Below are 22,063 nucleotides of genomic sequence, written 5' to 3' on the forward strand. Positions count from 1 at the left end.
ACTTTCCATCCAAATTCTAGACTTCTTGAGTGTTTTCAATAAAGTTTGCCATATTTTCATCGAAAAAACAAACAAACCCATATGCAAGCTGCTGTACCTGAAAGCATATTGCTTACTTTGGTTGATACTGGTCGTTAATTGTCGTGAGATTTTTTGTCATCTGTATTGCACACAGTCAGGTAATCAACAGTTGAATAAGCATGCACATAGTAACATGTTGGTGTTGGTGTTGAAGGAATCAGACATAGGCTGGGTAACTTGTTCTTAGCCATAACAGTGCAATGAGAAGCAGCCTTTTTGTTTATGCTACGTCCCTGTTGAGAAGGGGGGAGATTACTTCTAAAAAAGGACACTTGTTACCAGTATAGAGACAGAGGGGGAAAGTTTTCTGAGAAGATAAAACACAAACACAGGGGAAGAGAAGCAGAGGAATGAAACCAGTGTATGCTAGAAAAAAACACATGATAAATTGAGATAGATGTAGCGGCATACAAAATGCATTACATGAAACTCTGTTTATTTGCGGCCTAGCATCTGCAGTACACCATCTCCCTTTTGAGAGATTTGTGTACAATATCAATAGAATCGATCAGTGGAAAGCCAGTGTTATGATGACTTCTATTTATAGGTGGGTGTGTTTGTGACACAACAATGTCTTCTATCCGACTCCCTGGCAGCCGAGTCAGACACAGTCTTTATTTTTATTTTCTTTATTCCCTTTTGTATTGAATGTAGCTGGTTGTTAAATGTAAACACATGGCAATGAACTGTACTGTTTTCTTTAATTCAAATGTTTCAGTACATCGAGGGGAAAATATGTCCTCACAGTTCAAAAGGTCAACAATGGTCAAAAGACCTGAGGTTTAAAATGCTTTGTTGTTTGCACACATAAAATAGAGCAAACAGTTCCTCGTGGCATGTCTTAAAATACACACTGATTTATTTGGCCACTTTTTTCATCCCCTGTAAAATGCTTTGATTTTGCTTGGTTCTTCTTCTATAATGTATCATCAGCACACTACATGCATATTCATAAATATATTTCCTGTCGACTTGATATTATATAGAGAGCTAAAAGATATGGGTATTTTTGTCTTAAAATAGCAGTTATTGATGAGAGCACAATAGGGTTGAGAAACAGAATAACACATTAGAAAACAAGTAATGTGTGCAGATAACATAAAAAACAACCTTTTTTTGTATTACTGCAGAACAGCACAGCTTTACTGCATAACATGTATGCGTCTTAGATCTTACCAATGCACCAGTGTTTTTACGAGAGGGACAAGTCCATGGCTGTGTCTTTTCCTTATCCTGTTGGATGCTCATAATGCAAGTGAATTGGTTTTCTGTCTGTGTCGTCCATTCTGGTCCGCCGTACTGGGGATGTGTGGCAGATGCAGTAGAAATGTGTTTTATTAAGCCAAGGTTTGGGTGTTGCCTCATCAAGGCTTCAACTCCTCATTGCTAGCACCATCTAGTGGCAGCAGGTGTTAGCTCACAGTCATTTGGTGATCTAAAGAGAATGTGGGGCAGCATTCTTGTAAAGCTTATGGAGACAAATTAAGCAGTCTTTGCAATGATGGAATAACTAGCCCTTGTATAGGAGACATCATTTCTTAAGCTCTGGTGACGTTAACATTCATGCCGTATAACTCTGTGTTTTCCTCTCATTTCAGGACCGCAAGCTGACTAAGGCGGAGCAGCAACGCTTCAAAGAGGAGGCCGAGATGCTGAAGGGGCTCCAGCACCCCAACATCGTCCGCTTCTATGATTCCTGGGAGTCTGCGCTCCGCGGCAAGAAGTGCATCGTACTGGTCACTGAACTCATGACTTCAGGAACACTTAAAACGTTAGACAAACCTCTAACTATTTTTCTTCTTTCAGCTCCAGCTCACTGATGTGTTTTTAGATACTGTCTGTATGAACAATAATCTTAAACCCACAGTCTATGTTTGTTATACCAATTCACCTTCTTAATTGTGTGGTCATATCATGGCACCCACTAGAGTGAATATCACCACCAAGCAGCAGCTAGTGTTTTTTGGTTTAACTAAATAATTCCTGCTTTGTCTCTTCTTTGACCAGATACCTGAAGCGCTTTAAGGTGATGAAACCCAAAGTCCTGAGGAGCTGGTGTCGGCAAATCCTAAAGGGCCTTCATTTCCTCCACACAAGAACTCCTCCGATAGTCCATCGGGACCTCAAGTGTGACAACATCTTCATAACAGGCCCCACAGGCTCGGTCAAGATAGGAGACCTGGGATTGGCCACTCTTATGCGCACCTCCTTTGCCAAGAGTGTCATAGGTAAGCTACAGAAATGGACCACGTACTTCCCAGAACAATGCCAGGCATCTGGTGGTTAAATAAATAAACTGAGTTATAGCCTTTTAAAAAATATTTTCCCCTGCATTCAGCACTGTTCAGATTTTTACAGAGGCAGTCGACGCCCTGGAGGTATAGATTATTCTTGACATAGTCACTTTAAAATCCATGTGGGTGGCACTTAATGTAAACAGAGAGCACTGATGAGATGTTGTCTCTGTGAGCCAACTTAAGCAATGCACTGTGAGTACCATTTAGCTCAATGCAGTTTAACTCAGGAAGCAAAGGCAATCGCCAGGAAGATTGTTATCAGAGTCTCCATTCTTCCGTAGACTTTGGGGCATTAGTGCTCTGTGGACATTGAGTTGTGTGACAGTAATTACAGATTGTAAACGGTGATACAGGTGAAACAGCATTAAGCTTTCAGCTCGTGATAAATTGGAAACCCCCATCTTGTCTAAACAGGAACTCCGGAGTTCATGGCACCAGAGATGTACGAGGAGCACTACGATGAGTCTGTGGATGTCTACGCCTTTGGGATGTGCATGCTGGAGATGGCCACTTCAGAGTACCCCTACTCTGAGTGCCAGAATGCCGCTCAGATCTATCGCAAAGTAACAAGTGTGAGTCTCTTTGACTGCCTTACTCACATACAAACTCAGCACATATGTAGTCATGACATGTGCAAACTTAATCGTTTAGTAGTTTCTTTAAAGCAAACAAATGTTCTTTTTTACATTTAAAGCTTTTATTGAGGTACATAAAGTCATATTTTGTCAAATAATTTTGACTACTTTTCTACTTGACATTATCTGAAATAAATCCTACACTTGAATCTAAATCTGCAAATAGTTTAATGCTTATAATGCTGTGTAGTGTAGCCTTGTCTTTATCTGCATCTGTGCATAAATCCATAATTTCCTGTGAAGTAACTGCACTTTTCTTTTCCTGCAGGGTATAAAGCCAGCCAGCTTTGATAAAGTGAATGACCCAGAGATCAAAGAGATCATTGAATGCTGCATTCGCCAAAATAAGAGCCAGAGGTAAACAGGCTGTGACTTGATAACAGAACATATTCTACTCTCTCGTCATAAGGAATTCCAGACTTGGATCATAAAACATGCTTGCGCCTGTTTAAGCATCCCGTCTACTATTGTTGTTTGACAGGCTCTCCATCCGAGATCTCCTGAACCACGCGTTCTTTGGGGAGGACACGGGGGTCCGGGTGGAACTGGCAGAAGAGGACTCCGGCACCCAGGACTGTCTGGCTCTCCGGATATGGGTTGAAGATCCTAAGAAGCTAAAGGGGAAGCACAAAGACAACGAGGCCATCGAGTTCAGCTATGACCTGGAGAATGACAGCGCTGAGGAAGTGGCTTTAGAGATGGTGAGACACATGGACTCAGACCTGACTAGTAGAAACAGAGTGTTTTTGAGGGCCCAGTGTGGGACAGGTAGACTGGGGAAAGGCTTTGATGCTTCAAAGCTTGCAAGAAGATCAGCTGAGGGAAATCCTTCAGCTCATTTATCAGCCATTCCAAGGCACCTCCTTCTGACCTAGATTCCTTCAGCCTACCTCTAGTCACTTATATATATATATCTCCCCCCCTCCCTCCTCTCTCCTTCCCTCTCCTTCCCTCTCTCTCTCTTGTGTCTCAGGTAAAGTCAGGATTCTTTCATGAAAGTGATGCCAAGGTGGTGGGTAAATCCATCCGGGATCGAGTTAATCTGATCAAAAAGTCACGGGAGCGCCGACAGCAGCAGCTCTTCCAGCAGCAACAGGAGCTAGAAGAAAAACGAGACGCCGCCGTCACCTCCTGCAGCTTTTCCCATCCATCCTGCCCGGCCTCACTGGGGCCAGGGGCAGCTGCTCAGACCGGAGGAGGGCAGGAGTCAGAGGAACTACCTGAAGTGGACCAGCATGTCAGGCAGCAACACATTTTCAGTGGGACATCCCTTAGTCTGCCAGGTATACAGCTTTTAAGATTAAATTAATATGCCAGTTGTTTATTAGCAAGCTATGCCACGAGAAGGGCTGCACCTGATGCAATCTTCTTTACATTTAAAGCTTCTGTTTTTGAATAAATTGTCTTTAAACAAAATCTTTAGATTTTAATTACTGGCACTTTTTTTCCAATTTTGGGGGAATTTTTGTCAGCAATTTTAAAATGCTTGAAGTTGGCCTTTGCTCCTTTTTTACAACTCCTTTAAAGATTCTGGTATGCAATTGAGGACCTCTTAATGGAGTACCAACACAGCATTTACATAAACGTGTTTTATATTAGTATGATAGCATTGTAGCTCACGTTTTTTTGTTCTGGTGGTTATTTAAATGTAATCCACGGATTGAAGTTGTGTGGTAAATTTTGGAAATGATTACATCTAGCTTTGTTTTGTATATATTGGCTTTTGGACTAAAATATAAAAACAACAATATTGGATTGGTATAAGTGAAGCCTTATCTGTATCTGTGGAACCACTGGGGTTGAACTTCAAATATTCAGGACAGCCCCAGCTGTGAGTTAATGCATTTTACATTCCTTCTTTGTAAAAAAAATTGCCTTTCACACGCAGGTGAGAGCATTGGGTCCGCCAGCTGTGAATCTTGTGCGAGTGTTCAGAGCCAGGCATACTCCCTGCAAGGGGAATCATACACCCACACTCTGCCCCCTGCAGCGTCTGTACGTGTACACTTTTTTCTCGTTTATTAATTCACTGAAATCATTGTTTGAAAGCATTTTATTGATGAATCACATTGTTTATTACTAATTTTCTTCCACTTCAGAGTGGAGGTGTTCCCCATGTGCCGATTGGTCAGAGTGTTGGTTTATCCAGCATGTCCGTAGGCCAAAGTGGAGGCGGACTTGTCGGTCAGACGTTTCTTCAGCCCAGTACCATGGTTCCACAGGTATCACAAAGTGTCCCTCAACAATATTTTCAGGTGATAATGGTGATTATACTAAAACACATTAAAATGAGTCCTATTACACTGCGACTTCAACATTTAACATTATTGTTATTGAGGTAAAGATATTGTTACATCACCTTTTGTTTTTTTTTCCCTCAAATAACTATTTAACCAACCACACACCATCCTCATAATCATCTAAGATTGACCTTTTGACAGTCTGCTGTACAGGGTTTCCCTCAGGATGTTAGTTAGCAGTAGTGGAAAGGTGTAATGTTCTAATACACTCTTTAATTAAATATACACTTACATCTCGCTGTATGAAATATTGCCTCTCTTCTTTTTACCCAAGCTTTAATGTTTTTACTTTGGTGTTGGTATTTACTTTTTACAGAGCCCCGCTTGGGTCACATGGTAGGAAAAAAAATCTGTCAATCTGTAAATCCTCAAATTGACAATCTGTGTGTTCATATTGGTAATCCATTGAATATTTATGTCAATAAATTAAATATGACCTTACTTTACCCTGTTTTTATATGAAGTTATTTCACTATAGTATCTCTAAAGAGGACACATAATTGTCAGGAGTTCCGAAAAGTACAAAATTATATTTATTTTTCAACAAACCTTCATTAGCAGTAAACTTTTTTTATTTATTTAAATGTATTTAGGCTCTTAGTTTCATAGGCAAGATGTACTTAAGTGTTGCGTGCTCTTGGATTATAAACCTTAGGGCACGGATTAACACATGGAGGGTTTTTTTCTACCATTTGACCCCAGAGAAGCTCTGTATTTCAGGTGAGGCAGTCCGCTTGTGCTATAAAACTCTGTGGGAAACCCTGTTGAATAAAATTGTAATTCAATTAATTTGGTTTATAATTGATGCTTCTTGCCAAAGCTTATTCTCACCTAATTCTTCTACCCTTCTCTTTTCCCTCTTCTTTCAACGCCAATCATCATTCTGTCATTATCATTCATTAGTCACAAACATTCCCATCAGATGCTTTTCAAACTGCCACTCCCCATGGGACACTGGCCCCCTCACAGTCATACATACCTCCTGTTTCCCCACAAGCACCCAATAATGCTCTAACTACATCCATGTCAGTCAGTGATCCTGCTGGACTAGCGGGGGCTGTTGTGCCCCTCGCTCAGCAGACCCAACCCTCTGCCACTCCCATGCAGCTCACTGACATCATTCCCCATGCGGCACCCCAGCAAACGCAGCCTGTCATGATCCCTCAGCACACTATTGTCCAACAACAACAGATAGCGATGGATCCCCAGACCTCCGCCCTTCAGCAGCAACCGCTACAGCAAATGGAGGCCCAGGCCGCTCTGATCGCTCAACAACAAGTTAGTGCAACGCAGCCACAAACGGATTATCATCCACAGAGCCTTCCAGCTATGGCTGTTCAACATCAACATGAACCCCCGCAGCAGATACATATACAGCAGCCGGTCAAAACAGCTCCTCAGCAGCAGGTTTTACCTACACATCAAGGTATGGAGCAGAGAGCAATGTCATTACCACAGCCAGGGGAGCAACTTCAGACCTACACACAGCAGCCAACAGGGGATCTGCGTGAACAGACCATGAGTCAACCGCAAATGCAACAACAGCTTCAGAAAACTCTGCTGCATCAGCAACAAGCTTTACTGCTTGAGCAACATCAATCGTACGTCCAGCAACAGCTCGATCAGCAACATCAAAATGCTTTGCTTCAACAGCAGCAGCAACAGCAGGCCCAACTACAACAACATCAACTGGAGCAGCAGCAAGCACTTATTCAGAAGCAACTGTTGGATCAACAACAGCAGCAAGCTCTTATTCAACAACACCAAGAGCAGCATCAACAGCAAGGTGTTATACAACAACAGCAACCACAACACATACTTTTACAACAACAGTTAGAGCAGCAACAACAACAACCTCAATTACAGCAGCAACAGAGTCAGGTTTATCAACAACTTGTACAAAACCAATCTGGAATACAAATGGAACCAGAGAAGCAACATCAAAGTGGACAACAGCAGCAACAAATCGTACTGCAGCAGCAACCACAGCAGGCTCAACAGCAACAGGAGCAATTGCAGCAGCAAGCCTTACTCCGACAAATTGAACAACAACAACAACAAGCACTAATACAACAGCATCTGCAACAGCAGGCTATTTTACAACATCAACAGCTACAGCAGAAGGCTCAGCTTCAGCAACGGCAACATGAGCAGCAACAAGTGCAACTCAAACAGCAGATAGAGCAGCAGCAGCAAGCTCTGTTGCAACAACAGTTGGAGCAACAGCGTCAGCAACAATTCCTGTTGCAACAACAACAAGCGGAGAGATTACATCAACAGGCTCTGATACAGCAACAAATTCAAGAGCAGCAGCAGCAGCAAGCAACCATCATTCAACTCCAGCAAACTGAGAAACCAGAAGCTGTCTCTATTCCTCAAAGCAACAGTGAGCAACAGATTCAGATGCATCCAACCGATATGCAGCACGTATGTATCCCACAACTAAACGCCCCCCAGTTTACGTCTCATACTGCTCTCACACAACAGCAAGCAGCAATGATCCAGCAGCATCAAGCATTTGTGGCCCAGCCTCAGCATCACACTGCAGTATTGGAAGCTAATATCTCGGTTGGAGCTCCAGCCACGGAGGTAATCCAGCACCAGGCTCAAATTGTCTCGCAGGCCCAGGTCCCCATGGCCATTCAGACTACGCACATCCCTGTCCAGACACCTGCTGTCCAAGCTCAAGTCCTTACCCAGCAAGGACAAATCGAGCCTCATCCCCAGAACCAGGTACCAGTTCAATTTATCTCCCAGTCCACAGTACAAGCCTCTCAGGCTAGGATTGAAGCCCAAGTACCTGCTCCTTCAGCAGTGATCAAGGGACAGAATCACGTCATCCAGACCCAGCAGATTCCTTTACACACTAGTTACCCAGGACCTGCCGCCCTCACACAGACCCAGGTAATCCAGCCCCAACAGCCAACTGTGGACATTCAGATGATGAGCCAACAGAGCCAAGCTACTATCCAGCCTCCAGCTGTAATGGCTTCAATTCCCAGTCAGACCCAGCATGAGACTTTTGTTCAACAAAATGCTCAAATGCCTGTGCTCATGCAGCCTCAGCTTCAGCAACAAAATCAAAGCCAGCCACCTTGCCAGACACATGCTCAGGCCACGACTGCTGGCCTTTTGACCCATCAGTATTTCCCTCAGCTGACCCACCAAGCTGTGCCATCTTTACAACAGGATGTAACTCATACTAATACGCAGCAGAAGCAGCAGCAGCAGCAGCAGCAGCAGCAACAAGAGCCCATACTGCTATATCAGCAGATGATTCGGTCTCCTAGCTCCGCTGGAAGTGTTGGACCTGCAAGTACTACTAGTCTCAGTTCCATAGTTGACCCTTCAAACTTTGTCACCACTCCTCATCCTGTGCAACAAATGGGACAAGCCTATACTGTTATGGCTCAGCAGCAGCTCCCAGGATGCATGGCTGACCCTTCAGTCCTTCAGTCCATCTCCCAGCCTCCTATGCCTCAGTCTGCTGTGCAATACGAGCAACAGCTACAGAAGCTTCCTCAAGTGCAGCAACCACTGGCTCCACCTCCTCCACAGGCTCAGTTACTGGCTCAGCCAATCCCAACTCCCATTCAGCAACCTCCTCCTATAAAGCAGGCTGGGATGCCCCTTGATGAGAGTCTGCAGCCCCCACAGGGTCCACCAGCTTCACATCTGGTGAGCCATCTCTCTGCACAGGCGGGCCCCAGCAATGTTTCAGAGCCCCAGTCCCTGCCCATCTACAGTCATCTCGTGGCAGGTGCCCCTCCGTCTCCGCAGCACCAAGCCAAGCAGATGCTGCCAGCCCACACACACACACAAACCAGCTTTCAGGCCCAAATACACTCCCAAACACAGACACACCTTCAGACACAGGCTCATTCTCACACTCAAACACGCACCGGGATACCTACTTCTGAACAGCCCGTTCTCCCCCATGCTGTCTTTACTGCACAACAAACGCCCCTCAGCCCCTCTCATACATCATGTCCCCCAACATCTCTCCCTTTCCTGCCATCCCACTCTCCTGCTGCTGCCCCTCTGCCAGAGCTGCCTACATCTCCTCCAGCAGCCCAGGTAACCCTACCAGGGCAGGCCGACTTTATACCCACCTCCCCTCCGCCTGTCACTACCCTACAATCGCTTGACCCTAATGCTCCCAAACTGCCCCCAGCCTCGCTGCAAGACCGTGACCTTACCCTGTTGGGCATTGCTCAGGTACAGGAAGAATGAGAGTTTGCTGTGTTAATTAAAAAAACATTTGTTGACATACTGGCAGAATGATTGCGTGTACTACTAACTACTTATTTGAAAAAACTTTGACTTTTGGTTTGAAACTAACAAGTGTTTAATCTTTAAACATAAGTACATTCATAGAAACGTACATGTGTTATTACATTACATATACATTATAGCCTTGAATCTCATATGCTAATGGTGTTTTTTCTCTTTTGTTTGTGTCTGCATACTCCTGTGCCTGTTTTCATGTTACTCTACAGGATGGGCCATACCTGTCAAGTACAGAACATCATTCTTCCTCAGGGTATGTCTCTTATCATATCTGATGTTAGTGCTATTTCTATATAATAGTCGTTGCATATCCAAACCTTCAACAAGTCAATCCGTCAAGATAAAACACTGTAGTAGTGATGATACTGAGAACTTTCAAATGCTTTGAGTGTAACTTTCAAGTGTAATCAGGCTTCTAAACGTGTAAACGCATTGGGCTCCGAAGCAAAATAGTTCTATATTTGTATCCTGAGCCTTTCTTAAATTGTGTACATTTTTTAAGGAATGGGAATCGGCAAACACATTTTTCAGTGTTAGTATAGTGGTTAGAGTAGGTTTAGACCGAATAATAATATTGCATTAGGTTGGTTACATATTGTACAAATCTATTCTACGATTTGTTCATCTGTATTGAACTCAATATACCTGAATATTAAATTAAGATTTGTTAGTTGTAAAATGCTTAAATGTTTCATGTGGATAAATACAGTATATGCCTCACATACATATTTTTAGAGATTTACGGTATGCGCTCAGTGTCTTTTGCGTCATGTGTAACCACTCTTTTACCTCACCATACACAGGTCTGTTCCAGCTAATGGAGAAGAAACCCTTCAGCTCATGGCCAATGGGAAGTTAGAGAAGTTAAAGATGCAAAGAAAAGCTTCCAGTCAGAAGTCTGAGAAAGTTTCACATCAGTTTCAACTGAGCATGCTCCAGGTACAAAAAGACAACCCCTATAGTGCTGATTTCATTTATACCAATATGTTTTGTAAACTTAACCTCTGTAATTGTAATGTATCTCCCCAGGTGTCGGGCAGTGGGGACAATATGGTTGAATGCCAGTTGGAAACCCATACCAACAAGATGGTTACATTTAAATTTGACATTGAAGGGGATGCTCCAGAGGACATAGCAGATTACATGGTATGCTGCTCATGTATTATCAAAGTCTGCATTGCCTCTAAAAAGTAATCATTGTGTGTCTTTATTAATGCTGTCTGATTGCATTTTGTTTGTAGGTGGAGGAGGACTTTGTCCTTGATTTAGAGAAAGATACATTTGTTGATGAGCTTCGAGCCACAGTTAAGAGAGCTCATGAAATTCTTCAAACACATTCACAGGTATGTTGATATCCATATTTCCGTATTACAACTTCTCTCCTCTGTAATGTTTATTTTTTTTGACCAATAATGATTTATAATCTATATTCTTCAACAGACTGGATCGACCGACCAGTTGTTTGTGAGCACTCCAACTAGTTCTTCAAGTGAGTTATGAATGTAGCACAACAAAAAGTAGAAAATGTTGTATCTTCTAAACATTGTTCTAACTAAGAAAATATCTCCCTGCTTTTCAGTGGAGGTAGTGCCCCATTCCTCCCCAGTGGGACGCTGGCGCTTCTTTATCAATCAGACTATTCGCCACAGAGACTCTCTATCCGGGGCAGATACACCGCTTACATCTGAAGAGATGAGGTCACCTTTGTCTCCTCAAACAGAGAGAGGTGAGCTCTAGGTCAATTTTAATGCTGTTCCTATTTACTGACATAACAGCATAACAGAAACTAACCACGTGTTCCTCTCTGCGCATGTAGAAAGGGAAGGATCCCACTTTCTGGATTCCATAACTGGACTGACCTCTCCCCACTGCCCCGCCCTTTCCGCCACCTCTCCTCCTGTCTCCACTGCCTCAGCCCCTGCCTCTATTGCCCCCTCAGCCACTGCTGCGCTGGCTCCTCACCCCAATGCCTCTGAAAGCATCTCTGCACCAGCCTCCACTCTTAAATCCTCTGTCCCTGTCACTGCTTCAGGTTGTTTTGAACGGCCAATCCTAACCTCAGCTTCAGTTGATCAAATTGCCAGTGTTCCTTCATCCTTAGCAATACCTGCTGCCAACCCCCCCACAACCCCTATTGTTGTGTCTCCCACACCCATAACCATTCTCCAAGATGTCCTTGCTTCTCCTGGAAGCAGTGGTTGCTCCATTGTAAGTCAAAGTATGGGGGATACTATGCTAACTGCTACAAGGTCATGTGTGCCGGCAGCGGACCAATCTTCAACTTCTTTCAGCTCCCCTCCTCCTGTTGCAGCGGTGAACACTTCTGCGGTAAGCTTACTCGGCATGGAGCAGCAGCAGACACTCATTCAGGCGGCCCAGCAAGCCCAACAAAAACTACAGGCACAACTTCAGCCTGCGTTACAGCAGCAGGTACCGGTAGTCCAACAGCAACTGCAGGCAATGCAGCTTGAACAACAGATGCAGCAGGCAGCACCGCAGCAGCATCCAGTGTATCCAGAGCAAATGCAGCTGCAGCAGTCGCTCCAGCAGCTACAACATCAGCAACTAATGCAGCAACAAATACAGCTGACTGATGTGCAGGTGTTGCCTCAGCCGGGTCATACAGAGATGTTACAACAGTCGATGTCTCTGCAGCAGTTTCTGCCACCTAATCCCCTACAGCAGACCCAACAAACCCTTCCTCAACAGCAAACACCCCAGTATACCCAACAGGTGATGCAACAGCCTCCGCTACAACAGCAGGTAATGGCAACCCAAGCGGCTGCATTGCCTCAACAGCAGGCTTCCATTGATCAACAGCAGCAGCTACACCTACAACAGACAGTGCACTTACAGCAACAGCACATGGTGCAGCAGCAGCAGCAGCAGCAGCAGCAAAAACAGCAGATGTTTATGGGTGCTGTGGCTTCAAATCCAGATCAAGGCCAAATGCTGCCCGTGTCAATTAGTCAACAGTTTCTTCAACAACAGGCCCAGCAAAATGTGAGCCCGATACAACAAAAGCAGATTCCACAACAAACACAAATCCCTGCTGAGCTTTCAGACCAGCACATACAGCAGCAGCACATTGAGCAGCAACAAGAAGCGGTTAAAGCGGCGGACACACCGCAGGAGCAGCAACAGTTTTCCCTGCACAAGCAGTCCTCTTTACAGATGTCAGAGTCAGAGGTGTCCACAGGAGAGACAAGTTTCACAGAAGACACCTGCAGCTACTTTACGCATGTCCCCCCTTCCTCTGAATCCTCTCTGCCGCCTCTCCACCTGAGCTCTGATGCACCCGTACCCACACTCTCCCTCACAATGACACCATCTCCCGCTCAGCCTTCCTCTGTGGCTGAGTCAGACAGTGAAGGCCCCCCCAAAATTGAGTTTGTAGACAACCGCATAAAGACTCTGGATGAGAAGCTGAGGAACTTGTTGTATCAGGAGTACAGCAGCGGGGCAGCGCCAGCCTCTGGACCTACATCAGCTGCCTCCACATCAGCAGGAGGAGACGAGTTATCTGAGCCACTGTCTCTCCACCACTCTTTCCCCCCACCTGTCTCCTCCTCAAATACTTCTCCTCACTCATCCTCCTCCTCTTCTACCTCCTCTACAACCTCCCGTTCCTCATCCACCTCCCCTGACCCAGATAGGGGTTGCAGAGGAGAGAAAGCTTCCTCAGAAGCACCTCACTTTGCAGAGAAAGGCCCAGTGGAGCAACAGCCTGGCCCATCTCTCCCCTCCACCTCTGCCTCCTCCACCCCGCCCGCTTCTCTCCTTCCTGCCAATCAGGATGAGTCTGCCGGGCCCCAGCGTCCACCCGTACCAGGAGAACCAACCATTCTTGTGAGTGAAACATTTTGCGAACATTCTCTATCAAGTTTGTCTCCGCTATACTAAATTTACATTATTTTATTCAGTACATTTCAGTGTATTGCTGTCTAAAGCGGTTTGTTACATTTGTTGTGTTGAAATGTTTGTGTGTCTCTCCGTTTTGAACGTCTCAACTCCCATGCAGCCACTCTTAATTGTCTTAACTGTTCTAGGCTGTACGCCCACACTCTGACACCAGTACCACTGGAGACGCATCGTGGCCCCCCAATCAGCACCCGATCCCCCTCCGGCATGGACAGCAGAAGCACAATGCAGGAGGTGGATATTTTGGCCTAAACCTGACATGTCCTAGTATCAGAAATCCTGTTAGCAAGAAATCCTGGACTCGCAAATTCAAAAACTGGGCGTGCAAACTGCGCCACTCCGCCAGCTTGTTCAAGAAGCCCAGAGTCCAGCAAGGTAGCGTCCTCTCAGGGAGCGAGCGAGAGAGAGAGAGAATGGGATGTTGGGACATGGTCTTAAATCTAATATCTAGTACTAGTTTTAACATAGTAAAATAACTTTTGTAACACACAGGAATTAATTACTGTTAATGTTAAAGGATGTTAATGTTGACAGCTAAATAATCCTGTTTTTGTATATTTTAATGTAACAATAGTAATGTTAGTGTTGACATCACTACATGCATTATTGTTTTGTTTCCCTTGTTTCTTTTCTAAATTTCTTTTTGCTTAATTTAATTTTCTTGGCAATCTTTCCTTTTGCATGGGTTGCTCACCCTGGGGCGAGAACAGACAAGAGTAGAGGAGGGTGGAAGATTGGCACAGTGTAGGAAGAGGTTGGCTCTGGAGTAAAGCCCAGCTGTGCCTGTGCCTGTGCCCATGACATTTCCCTTCATACGACTTCCCCATTTATTGCCACGAGTCTGAAAGCACAGCCAGCACTAACCATCTCAACTCCACCTGCTGGCTCAGTGTAGACAGCACCGAGCAACTCACCTCATTACACGTATAGGAAAGATGCTTAGGTGCTAGACTGATAGTGTGTAATCAGTTTACATTTAGAAATGTGTCACTTCTCTGTCAGCTCCTAAAGCATAGCATGTGTCCATGAGACTCTGCTATGTAATGTAGTAGTAGATCATTATTTCATTTGCATTATATGTATAAAATATTCAGATTAAGATCAAAGTTATTATTTCTAGTCTATATTATTCACATTGCCTAGGGCTTATAAGTTTATCTTGTACATGGGTAGGCATTTCTCACAGCTGTAACAGCTGTCACGCTGTTATTAGGACAATGATTTTAGCCTGCATGTGTTTTTGTTTATATGTTTAATATGGTAAGCAATAGCATAAAGCCTTTTCTGTTAATGCACCTGCATGAGCACATGTTATGTTCCACACAACTGACTAATAATGGACCATTGCCTTTAAGTAACACTTAAATTAGGGGTCAACCGATGATCATTTGTAATATTGAGCTTTAATAAGTATTGTTATCTTTCTCAAATTTGATAGCCATTTAAATAAATGAAGAAATAAATAAAGGCTCTACATTGGCTCTGGTGCAGCTACCTCTGTAGTCTTGCTCAATGTCCAGCCAACAGCATTATCTGACCGAAAGCTACCAAATATGAACGCAGACTAAAATCTGCAAGTCAAGCAGTGTTTTATATAAGACTGCAGATATTACTGTAGTTTAAATTAACATCACAATGACAACCAAAGTAGAAAAACAAGGTTATTGGTCTCCTGGATGAGTAATCAGACTTGTCTCAACCCCGAAATAAACAAATCAGTTGACCCCTAATTTGTATCAGGCTGCATACATAGAAATTTGATTTTAAATGATGCAGTGATTATCCATGTACACACTTTGCACATGTAGTAATCCCAAATATCAAACACACTGAACAATATCACTGGAACAGAGCGCAGATCTCAAATGTGATATTGGGCTCTGTTGTCTGGTATATGAGTGGGAATTTGGTGAGTCAGTGAGAATGAGAGAGTGGATGTGTGGGTGGGTGGGGGTAAACTGTTGTAAACATTCAAATGCCATTTCACAATGTGTTATTTTTATGAAATGCTTACTATAATTTTTCTAAATGACACAAGCATTAACCACCCCTTCCCACACACTCATTACACATTCTTAAGATTGATTTTTTTTCATCCACAAAGATTTAAATGTATTATCCAGTTTATAATTTACAAAACTGACACATTTCATATATCTGCTTGCGAGTCACGCTAGTGACAAATTACATGATGTATGACACTTATAGGTGATTTTTAACACTGTGCCTCTATTTTCATGTCCCACGTCTATCTGTGTGTGTTTGCCTCATGTCTTGTACATTTTTATTGTGTTTGTTGCGTGTGTTCCTCATAATGTATGTGCTCTTCATACCCGCGTCTCTGTGTTTTTGTCCCTGTCGATCCTTGTCTCCCACTTTTGTTTTTCATCCCTGTCTCTTTATCAGAAGGACGGTCCAGCAGTCAGGCAGTTAGAGAGGAGAAGGAGGCGCCACCCCTAAATCCACCTCATGCACGCAAAGGAAGATTTCAGGTAGGACCAATAGTACGGATTATATCTTTGCGCCTCATCAGTCTGAACCTTCATTGGAGCTTGGACAAGAAGCTAATACCTCCCACATCCTCTGCCTTCAGGTGACACCAGTTCCCCAGTCTTCTCCCCCGAAGGCTGCGTCATCAGCTCATGGTAGCATGCACAGGAAAGTGGGACGCTTCTCTGTCACCCAAGCTGTGAGCACGAAGGAGGACAGGAACACCGACAGCTCCCCGGTGTCTCCTGACCTGGACAGGGAGAGGAGGAAAACTCGAGCAAAGGAGGGTGAGAGAGATGAACATAAGAGGACCCCAGCAATGGCTCACCTGCCTCGAGGTCATGGGCACAGCCACTCCCCACTGGGCAGCAGTGATGACGATGATGATAATAATGAGTGTGAAGTGGAGGATGAAGACCTGAGAAAAGAACTACACATGCTCAGAGAGAAGTAAGTTGATGTGAGGGAAGACTAACCTCCATTATGCTATGTTTCCATTAATCGTGTTTTCTTGTATAAATAATACTTTGTTTTGCATTTTCATTTCTTCTACCTTGATTTTCTGTTCATGTTTTTTTTTTCAAACCTTGAAAGTCTTACTATATTCCTATTCTGATTTGTCTCCATTTCTTTACAGGCACATCAAAGAGGTAGTGTCCCTTCAGTCCCAGCAGAACAGAGAGCTGCAGGACCTGTACCAACAGCTGCGTTCCCTCAAAGACCAAAGGCTGAGTCTGCCTGCCTCCCTGTCCCGCACCCCTTCACTTCCTTCAGGACCTCCTGTCCTCTCTCCTCGTAGGCCCAGGCCAGCCAAAATCAAGCTCCGACCGCGGCCTCACTCTCACATGGATAACAACGGAGTCCCACATTCTGGTACACACTTTTATAAATGATTTTTTTCCTGCTTTCTCTTTTTCCTGTTACTGCTTGATCTCTGTGTGACTGTTTTATGTATCTCCCGTCTAGGGATTCAGCAGTCAAGTAGTTTTTCAGGTGGTGAACAGACTAGACTGCCCCTTTACTGCAACACAGAGCACTGCACTTCACTGTCTGCCAAAAGAGGTACAGTTTCTGGTTGATAAATCAAGACAACACAGAAATGAAACGGAACAATCAGCATTATGATAAATGCCCTCATTTTTCCACAGATCACAGCCCTCTTAGAAAAAGCACATTCACAGATGAATTGCACAAACTTGTAGATGATTGGACGAAGGAGACGGTGGGCCCCGCTCCGCCCAAACCTTCACTTAATCAAATCAAACAGATTCAGCAGGTGCAGGAGCTGGGAGGATGGAGCCAGCCGACTGAGGTAGGAATACTCACTATAGAAAAAACATATGTATATATATGTTTTTTTTTAAATGTTTTATAGATATCCTGATTGTACTGTGAATTATTTCAGCCATGATTATTCATGTTGTGAAATCTGATATTGTGTCAGACCTTTTACAAAATTGGCATCCAAACAATTTATAGCTTCTTTCTTATAAAAGATGTTTATATAAAAAGAAGGTTATTAAAAGAAATCAGACAGCCTTCAGTTGGTTCTTACTAGGAGTAGGAAAATAGTTGAGGCTTTGTTGACATACATTTGTTTCAAGAGCCAGCAGTACCAACAAATTATTTCTGTGCTGTAATATTCCTTTTTTACTCATTACTACTTTCAATACAGGTGGCTACCCCTGGTTGGTTTCCAGTGGCACCGCTGAATCCCCAGGCATCCCCCAGCCCTGCCGGCCTGCCCGGGGCAACCCCTCCTCAATACACAGGTGGAGGAAGCCTCTCAACCCTGCACTCTCTGGGACCACCACCACAATCGCACATGGCCACAGGGCCAACGATGCAACAAAGTTTACACCTCCATCAGTCTCTCCCCCTACAGCAGGTGACCTATCAGCAGTCCACACTCTGCCAGCAGCCCGGGATGCAAACTCCCATACAATCCCAGTCTCTACCACAGACACAACCAATCACCCAGCTGCCCCACTCAACACCTCAAAGCCAACCGCTGCTGCCTTCCCAAAAGCCCACATCTCCAGTGTCCACGGCTGCACCTGTGCTGCCTGGCAGTGGCTCCACTGCACCAGCAGATAGCACTACTGCTACTGGGGGGACATTATGCTCCTATTCCTCACCCTCCTCAACCTCTTCCTCCTCTTGCTCTACTGCTGCTCTACCTTCCAGTGCCAAAATTCACCCAACACCCCCAACCTCTACTCTTCCTCTGGGACAGAAATGAAACCAGTGTGAGGTCAATATGAAGGTGCGAGAGATGGAAACGCAAAGTGGATCAGGACGTAAAGCAGATCTCTTTGAATTGTTAGTTGTGGGCGTGTATGAGAGAGTAGTGACTGCAATGTTTATATGGATTCCAGGGTACTTCTGGATGAGATGGGGCGTGAATGTGAGAGGTGATAGATTATAGCATGTACAGACAGAAGGCAACATGGAACAGCTGTGTTTATGAATCATGGTATGTTTGGGTGTTGAGATGTATAAATTCTTTAATGTATGAGTGTGTGCGTTTATGAGTGTGTTTGAGTGTTTATGGATTATCCAAGTACATATCCCTTATGTCCTTTTACACAAATTAACATTCATGTTTGTTTTAAAACCAACTCAGTTGAACACTTCCTAAGCAGAGGTAGAAAATATTTGACAAGGTGTTTTAATTTGTCTTTGCTTACAGTGAAAGGACTATCAATTTTAAAAGTGCAATTAGTAATGGTCATCTAAATTGATCAGCATGTATTGTATGGATTTGTCTGTAAGGCATAACATATATTTGTAGAAGCACATGATGAAAACCGGATGCATATAGGATCTTCTCATGATTATTACATAAAACTGCAGACCTAGAGCACAAGGTGATTCAGTGGGCAACAAACAAAAAGGAATAGCATGTTATACCGTAAAGCATGGTGAAGTTATCTTGCTACCATCATTACCATAGTGCTGCCAATATACTATTGCGGTGTTGTTCAAAGGTACAGCATGTGCTTAATTTGTTTTAGTTAATGTCAAGCAGTTGTACCATAGAAACACTCTAACTTACTATGAGTGATGTGATATAACTTCAGATACAATCATAATGTGATGGCTAATTGAAATATGACATGTATGTTCAGTGGCTACCTGGTTACACTCAGCCCAAGACGGCGTGTCCTTATGACTAACATGACTTGCCAGAATGCAAAGTGCTTGCACTTGCTTTATATTCATGAATCTCACATTTGCTTACTGTGATCATTCAAGCAAAGACAATTTGCTTTCCTATTTGACATTTTTGCTTTCGGTTAAAGCTCCGCATATCAAGGTATATCACCGTCATGCTGAGGAGGAAGAAGATTAAAAAAAACGGCCAAGTTATTATAGACCGGGGAGACCATATGTGTTGTTCCCACATTGCCTTTTAAAATTACTGCATTTTTTTGTGGGTGTGTGAGTGTATATTATTTCTTTGTGACAAAGCTTGGTGATAGTCCTTTGGTATATTGCATTAAGAATTTCATCCCTGTTACTTTTCATTTAAGGCAGCCCCTCAACTGTCACTGTACCCAACTAAAAGTGTTTACTATGCCTATTCTTTGGGCTTAAAAAAAACAAAAAACAATTGAGAGGTTTGACAAAATACCGGTCGTAAGCTTGATGTCCAACATCGTTGTCAGATCCGCACTTTTACTTTTGTATGCCGTTAGATAAATTCCTTGTTTCAGTTGGAAACAATTTAGGTAATGACCATAGGCTGTCAGTGTGAATGCATCATTCAGAAGCTGAACTGTGGGCCATAATTGTGCTTTTTTAAGCACACTGCAAAAGGTTTACCCAAGTCAAAACATTTTCCATTCCTCTACTTCTAAACTCTTTATTTGTAGATGTAGAGATACACAGAGTAATATATCAACAGTGGATATATTACTATACATTTTATTCGGTTATCAGTGCTCTTAGCCATACAAGCATTTGACCATTAATGGTCAAGAAATAATACACTTTTTGGTATAATTAGTAGCCTGTAGTCAAAGCAACATTTCTGTTGTATTAATGATTGAGAGATTGCGTGTCAATGAAAACAGGAGATCATACCGGTTGTTAAAAGTTGCTCAAGTGAGCCAAAGATAATAAGTAAAAGAGTATAAGAGTAGTTTGTGCTAAAGGGTGTGGTTGTTCAGAAACTGCATACACTAGAATATATTGATTTTCTGTATATGTTGCTTTTCAAGACATCCCAAACTGTCACAGAGATGTAGTTTATTCTTAGTGAAGGTGAGATAATGTGCTGTCATGTCTGGTACTAACATGTTGGCTGCAAGCTACAGCTTAATGATCATGATTCATGATGTAGAGCTGACTTTGTCCTTGAAGTGTTACCAAAATGTTATCTAAAAGAAAAAGAATATTTTTGTATTTTGAAATGGGGTTGTACAAATTGTAAAATTGTGTTCTCATCATTATAAATATGAGGTTATTTGAAAATACTGGTTTTCATCTATGTTTACATGGGACTCCCCTGCATCGATATACCTCTGAGTTCAAGATTGTATTCAGAGAATCTTTGGCAATTTTTGACATGTAAATTCAGTTTTAAATCATGGACCACAAACCTTTTAGATACTTAAAAAGATGTTCCTGCTGAGCTGCAGGTTATATTTAATGAACTTACAAATGAATGCAACATAAAGCTGGGGAGTCCCAAAATAACATGACTGTGAACCAATGATGAAAGGAAATTTGGGCAGTGAAACCTAAAAAAATTAAGTATGTTGCTGGTGATTTAGCCTCTGTAAATTGTAACTAATTCTACTGTTGATTTTATTTATGTTTTGTAACTAATCAAAATAAATGATGTTAAACATCAAAGCACAACATTGTGTTGAATTTTTCAAATTCTATAATTGAACTTATCAAGCATGGTACTCAAAACAACGACAACTTCTTGAAGGTTAAATGTGGCACATCAGATTTCATCAGACTCTCCTTCCAGGCTCACATCAAATCGGTCACTAAATCAGCATTCTATCATCTCAAAAACCTCTCCCGACTCCGGCCTTCACTCTCCGACTCTGTGGCAGAAACACTCACTGCCATTTCTGTTTTCTATTGTATTTACCTTATTTTCTATTCTTTTATTTGCCCTAGTTTTTTGTTTGTTTATTTGTTTTCTGTCTGTCCTCACAAAATGGAAAGCGGCCTTGGGTACCTAGAAAGGTGCTATATAAATTCAAAATATTATTATTATTATTATTATTATTATTATTATTATTATTATTATTATTATTATTATTATTATTATTATCAGAAGACCACCACCAAGGTCCAACGGAGCCCCTTTACATTACATACATTTTAAAAATCTGAAAATATTGTGAATTCATGGCAAATGTTATTCACAGTAGAATTACATAGATGATGTGGAAATGCATAAATGAATTAAAATATATATATTTATTCAATTAAGAAAAGATGATAAATCTGTTTAATATGAGTTGAATTGAATTAGTTCTAATGATATTTACAATGATTTTCTTTAACACAGATTAATTTTTGCTAAAATTGAGGTTTAGCAATCTGCATTATGCGACCAAATTGCATACCAAAACAAGTATTACCACCATGTTGAAATCTTAGGTTCATTCTTTGCAATGTTTCTGCACAATTAGACCACTTTGCATACAAATTATTTTATTAGCCTTTCCTATATGTTGCAATTCACAAATAGATGGACACCTTTAAAATGTCCTATACTAACGGTAAATAAACACTGACTGAGATGAAAATAAAAGCAGTCTGAAGAGAATGTGGAATGTATGAATTTAGCCGTTTCCTGATTTGTGGTTGATTTGAACGTTTTCATATTTTCGTGTGTGGGATGCATTTACCGGCATTACATCTCATTTAGTTGACGCTTTTATCCAAAGCGACTTACAATACGTGCAATAAACATAGAGAATCAAACTCCAAACAACAAGGAAAGTGCAAATATATTCACTTCAAGCGATCCCTACCATTGTAAGTGCTTGTGATTAGAGTGCTTGTGATGATTAAT

The 22,063-nt window shown here is 42.6% G+C and overlaps 1 protein-coding gene across 8 annotated transcripts in view; it reads left to right on the plus strand.

The window, feature by feature from the left end:
* wnk3 (WNK lysine deficient protein kinase 3) overlaps positions 1-20,883 on the plus strand; it is a 36,969-nt gene extending 16,086 nt beyond the window's left edge. Inside the window, exons 3-25 of one of the 8 annotated variants that reach the window (XM_063897374.1) lie at positions 1,680-1,852; positions 2,089-2,309; positions 2,793-2,950; positions 3,282-3,370; positions 3,495-3,714; positions 3,987-4,296; positions 4,902-5,008; positions 5,113-5,268; positions 6,217-9,531; positions 9,813-9,856; positions 10,407-10,542; positions 10,633-10,749; positions 10,845-10,946; positions 11,044-11,092; positions 11,183-11,329; positions 11,420-13,452; positions 13,653-13,899; positions 15,931-16,016; positions 16,118-16,464; positions 16,652-16,887; positions 16,981-17,076; positions 17,163-17,326; positions 17,690-20,883. In XM_063897374.1, the coding sequence (XP_063753444.1) occupies positions 1,680-1,852; positions 2,089-2,309; positions 2,793-2,950; positions 3,282-3,370; positions 3,495-3,714; positions 3,987-4,296; positions 4,902-5,008; positions 5,113-5,268; positions 6,217-9,531; positions 9,813-9,856; positions 10,407-10,542; positions 10,633-10,749; positions 10,845-10,946; positions 11,044-11,092; positions 11,183-11,329; positions 11,420-13,452; positions 13,653-13,899; positions 15,931-16,016; positions 16,118-16,464; positions 16,652-16,887; positions 16,981-17,076; positions 17,163-17,326; positions 17,690-18,256 (9,120 nt within the window). In that variant the 3' untranslated portion in view covers positions 18,257-20,883. Of the gene's footprint in view, positions 1-1,679; positions 1,853-2,088; positions 2,310-2,792; positions 2,951-3,281; positions 3,371-3,494; positions 3,715-3,986; positions 4,297-4,901; positions 5,009-5,112; positions 5,269-6,216; positions 9,532-9,812; positions 9,857-10,406; positions 10,543-10,632; positions 10,750-10,844; positions 10,947-11,043; positions 11,093-11,182; positions 11,330-11,419; positions 13,453-13,652; positions 13,900-14,234; positions 16,017-16,117; positions 16,465-16,651; positions 16,888-16,980; positions 17,077-17,162; positions 17,327-17,689 lie in introns of those variants that run through there. The other 7 variants (XM_063897530.1, XM_063897454.1, XR_010166983.1 and 4 more) reach the window with 7 other exon arrangements.
* Positions 20,884-22,063: the final 1,180 nt, after the last annotated feature.

This window comes from Eleginops maclovinus, chromosome 1 (genome assembly GCF_036324505.1).
Source record: "Eleginops maclovinus isolate JMC-PN-2008 ecotype Puerto Natales chromosome 1, JC_Emac_rtc_rv5, whole genome shotgun sequence".
Lineage (NCBI taxonomy): Eukaryota > Metazoa > Chordata > Actinopteri > Perciformes > Eleginopidae > Eleginops > Eleginops maclovinus.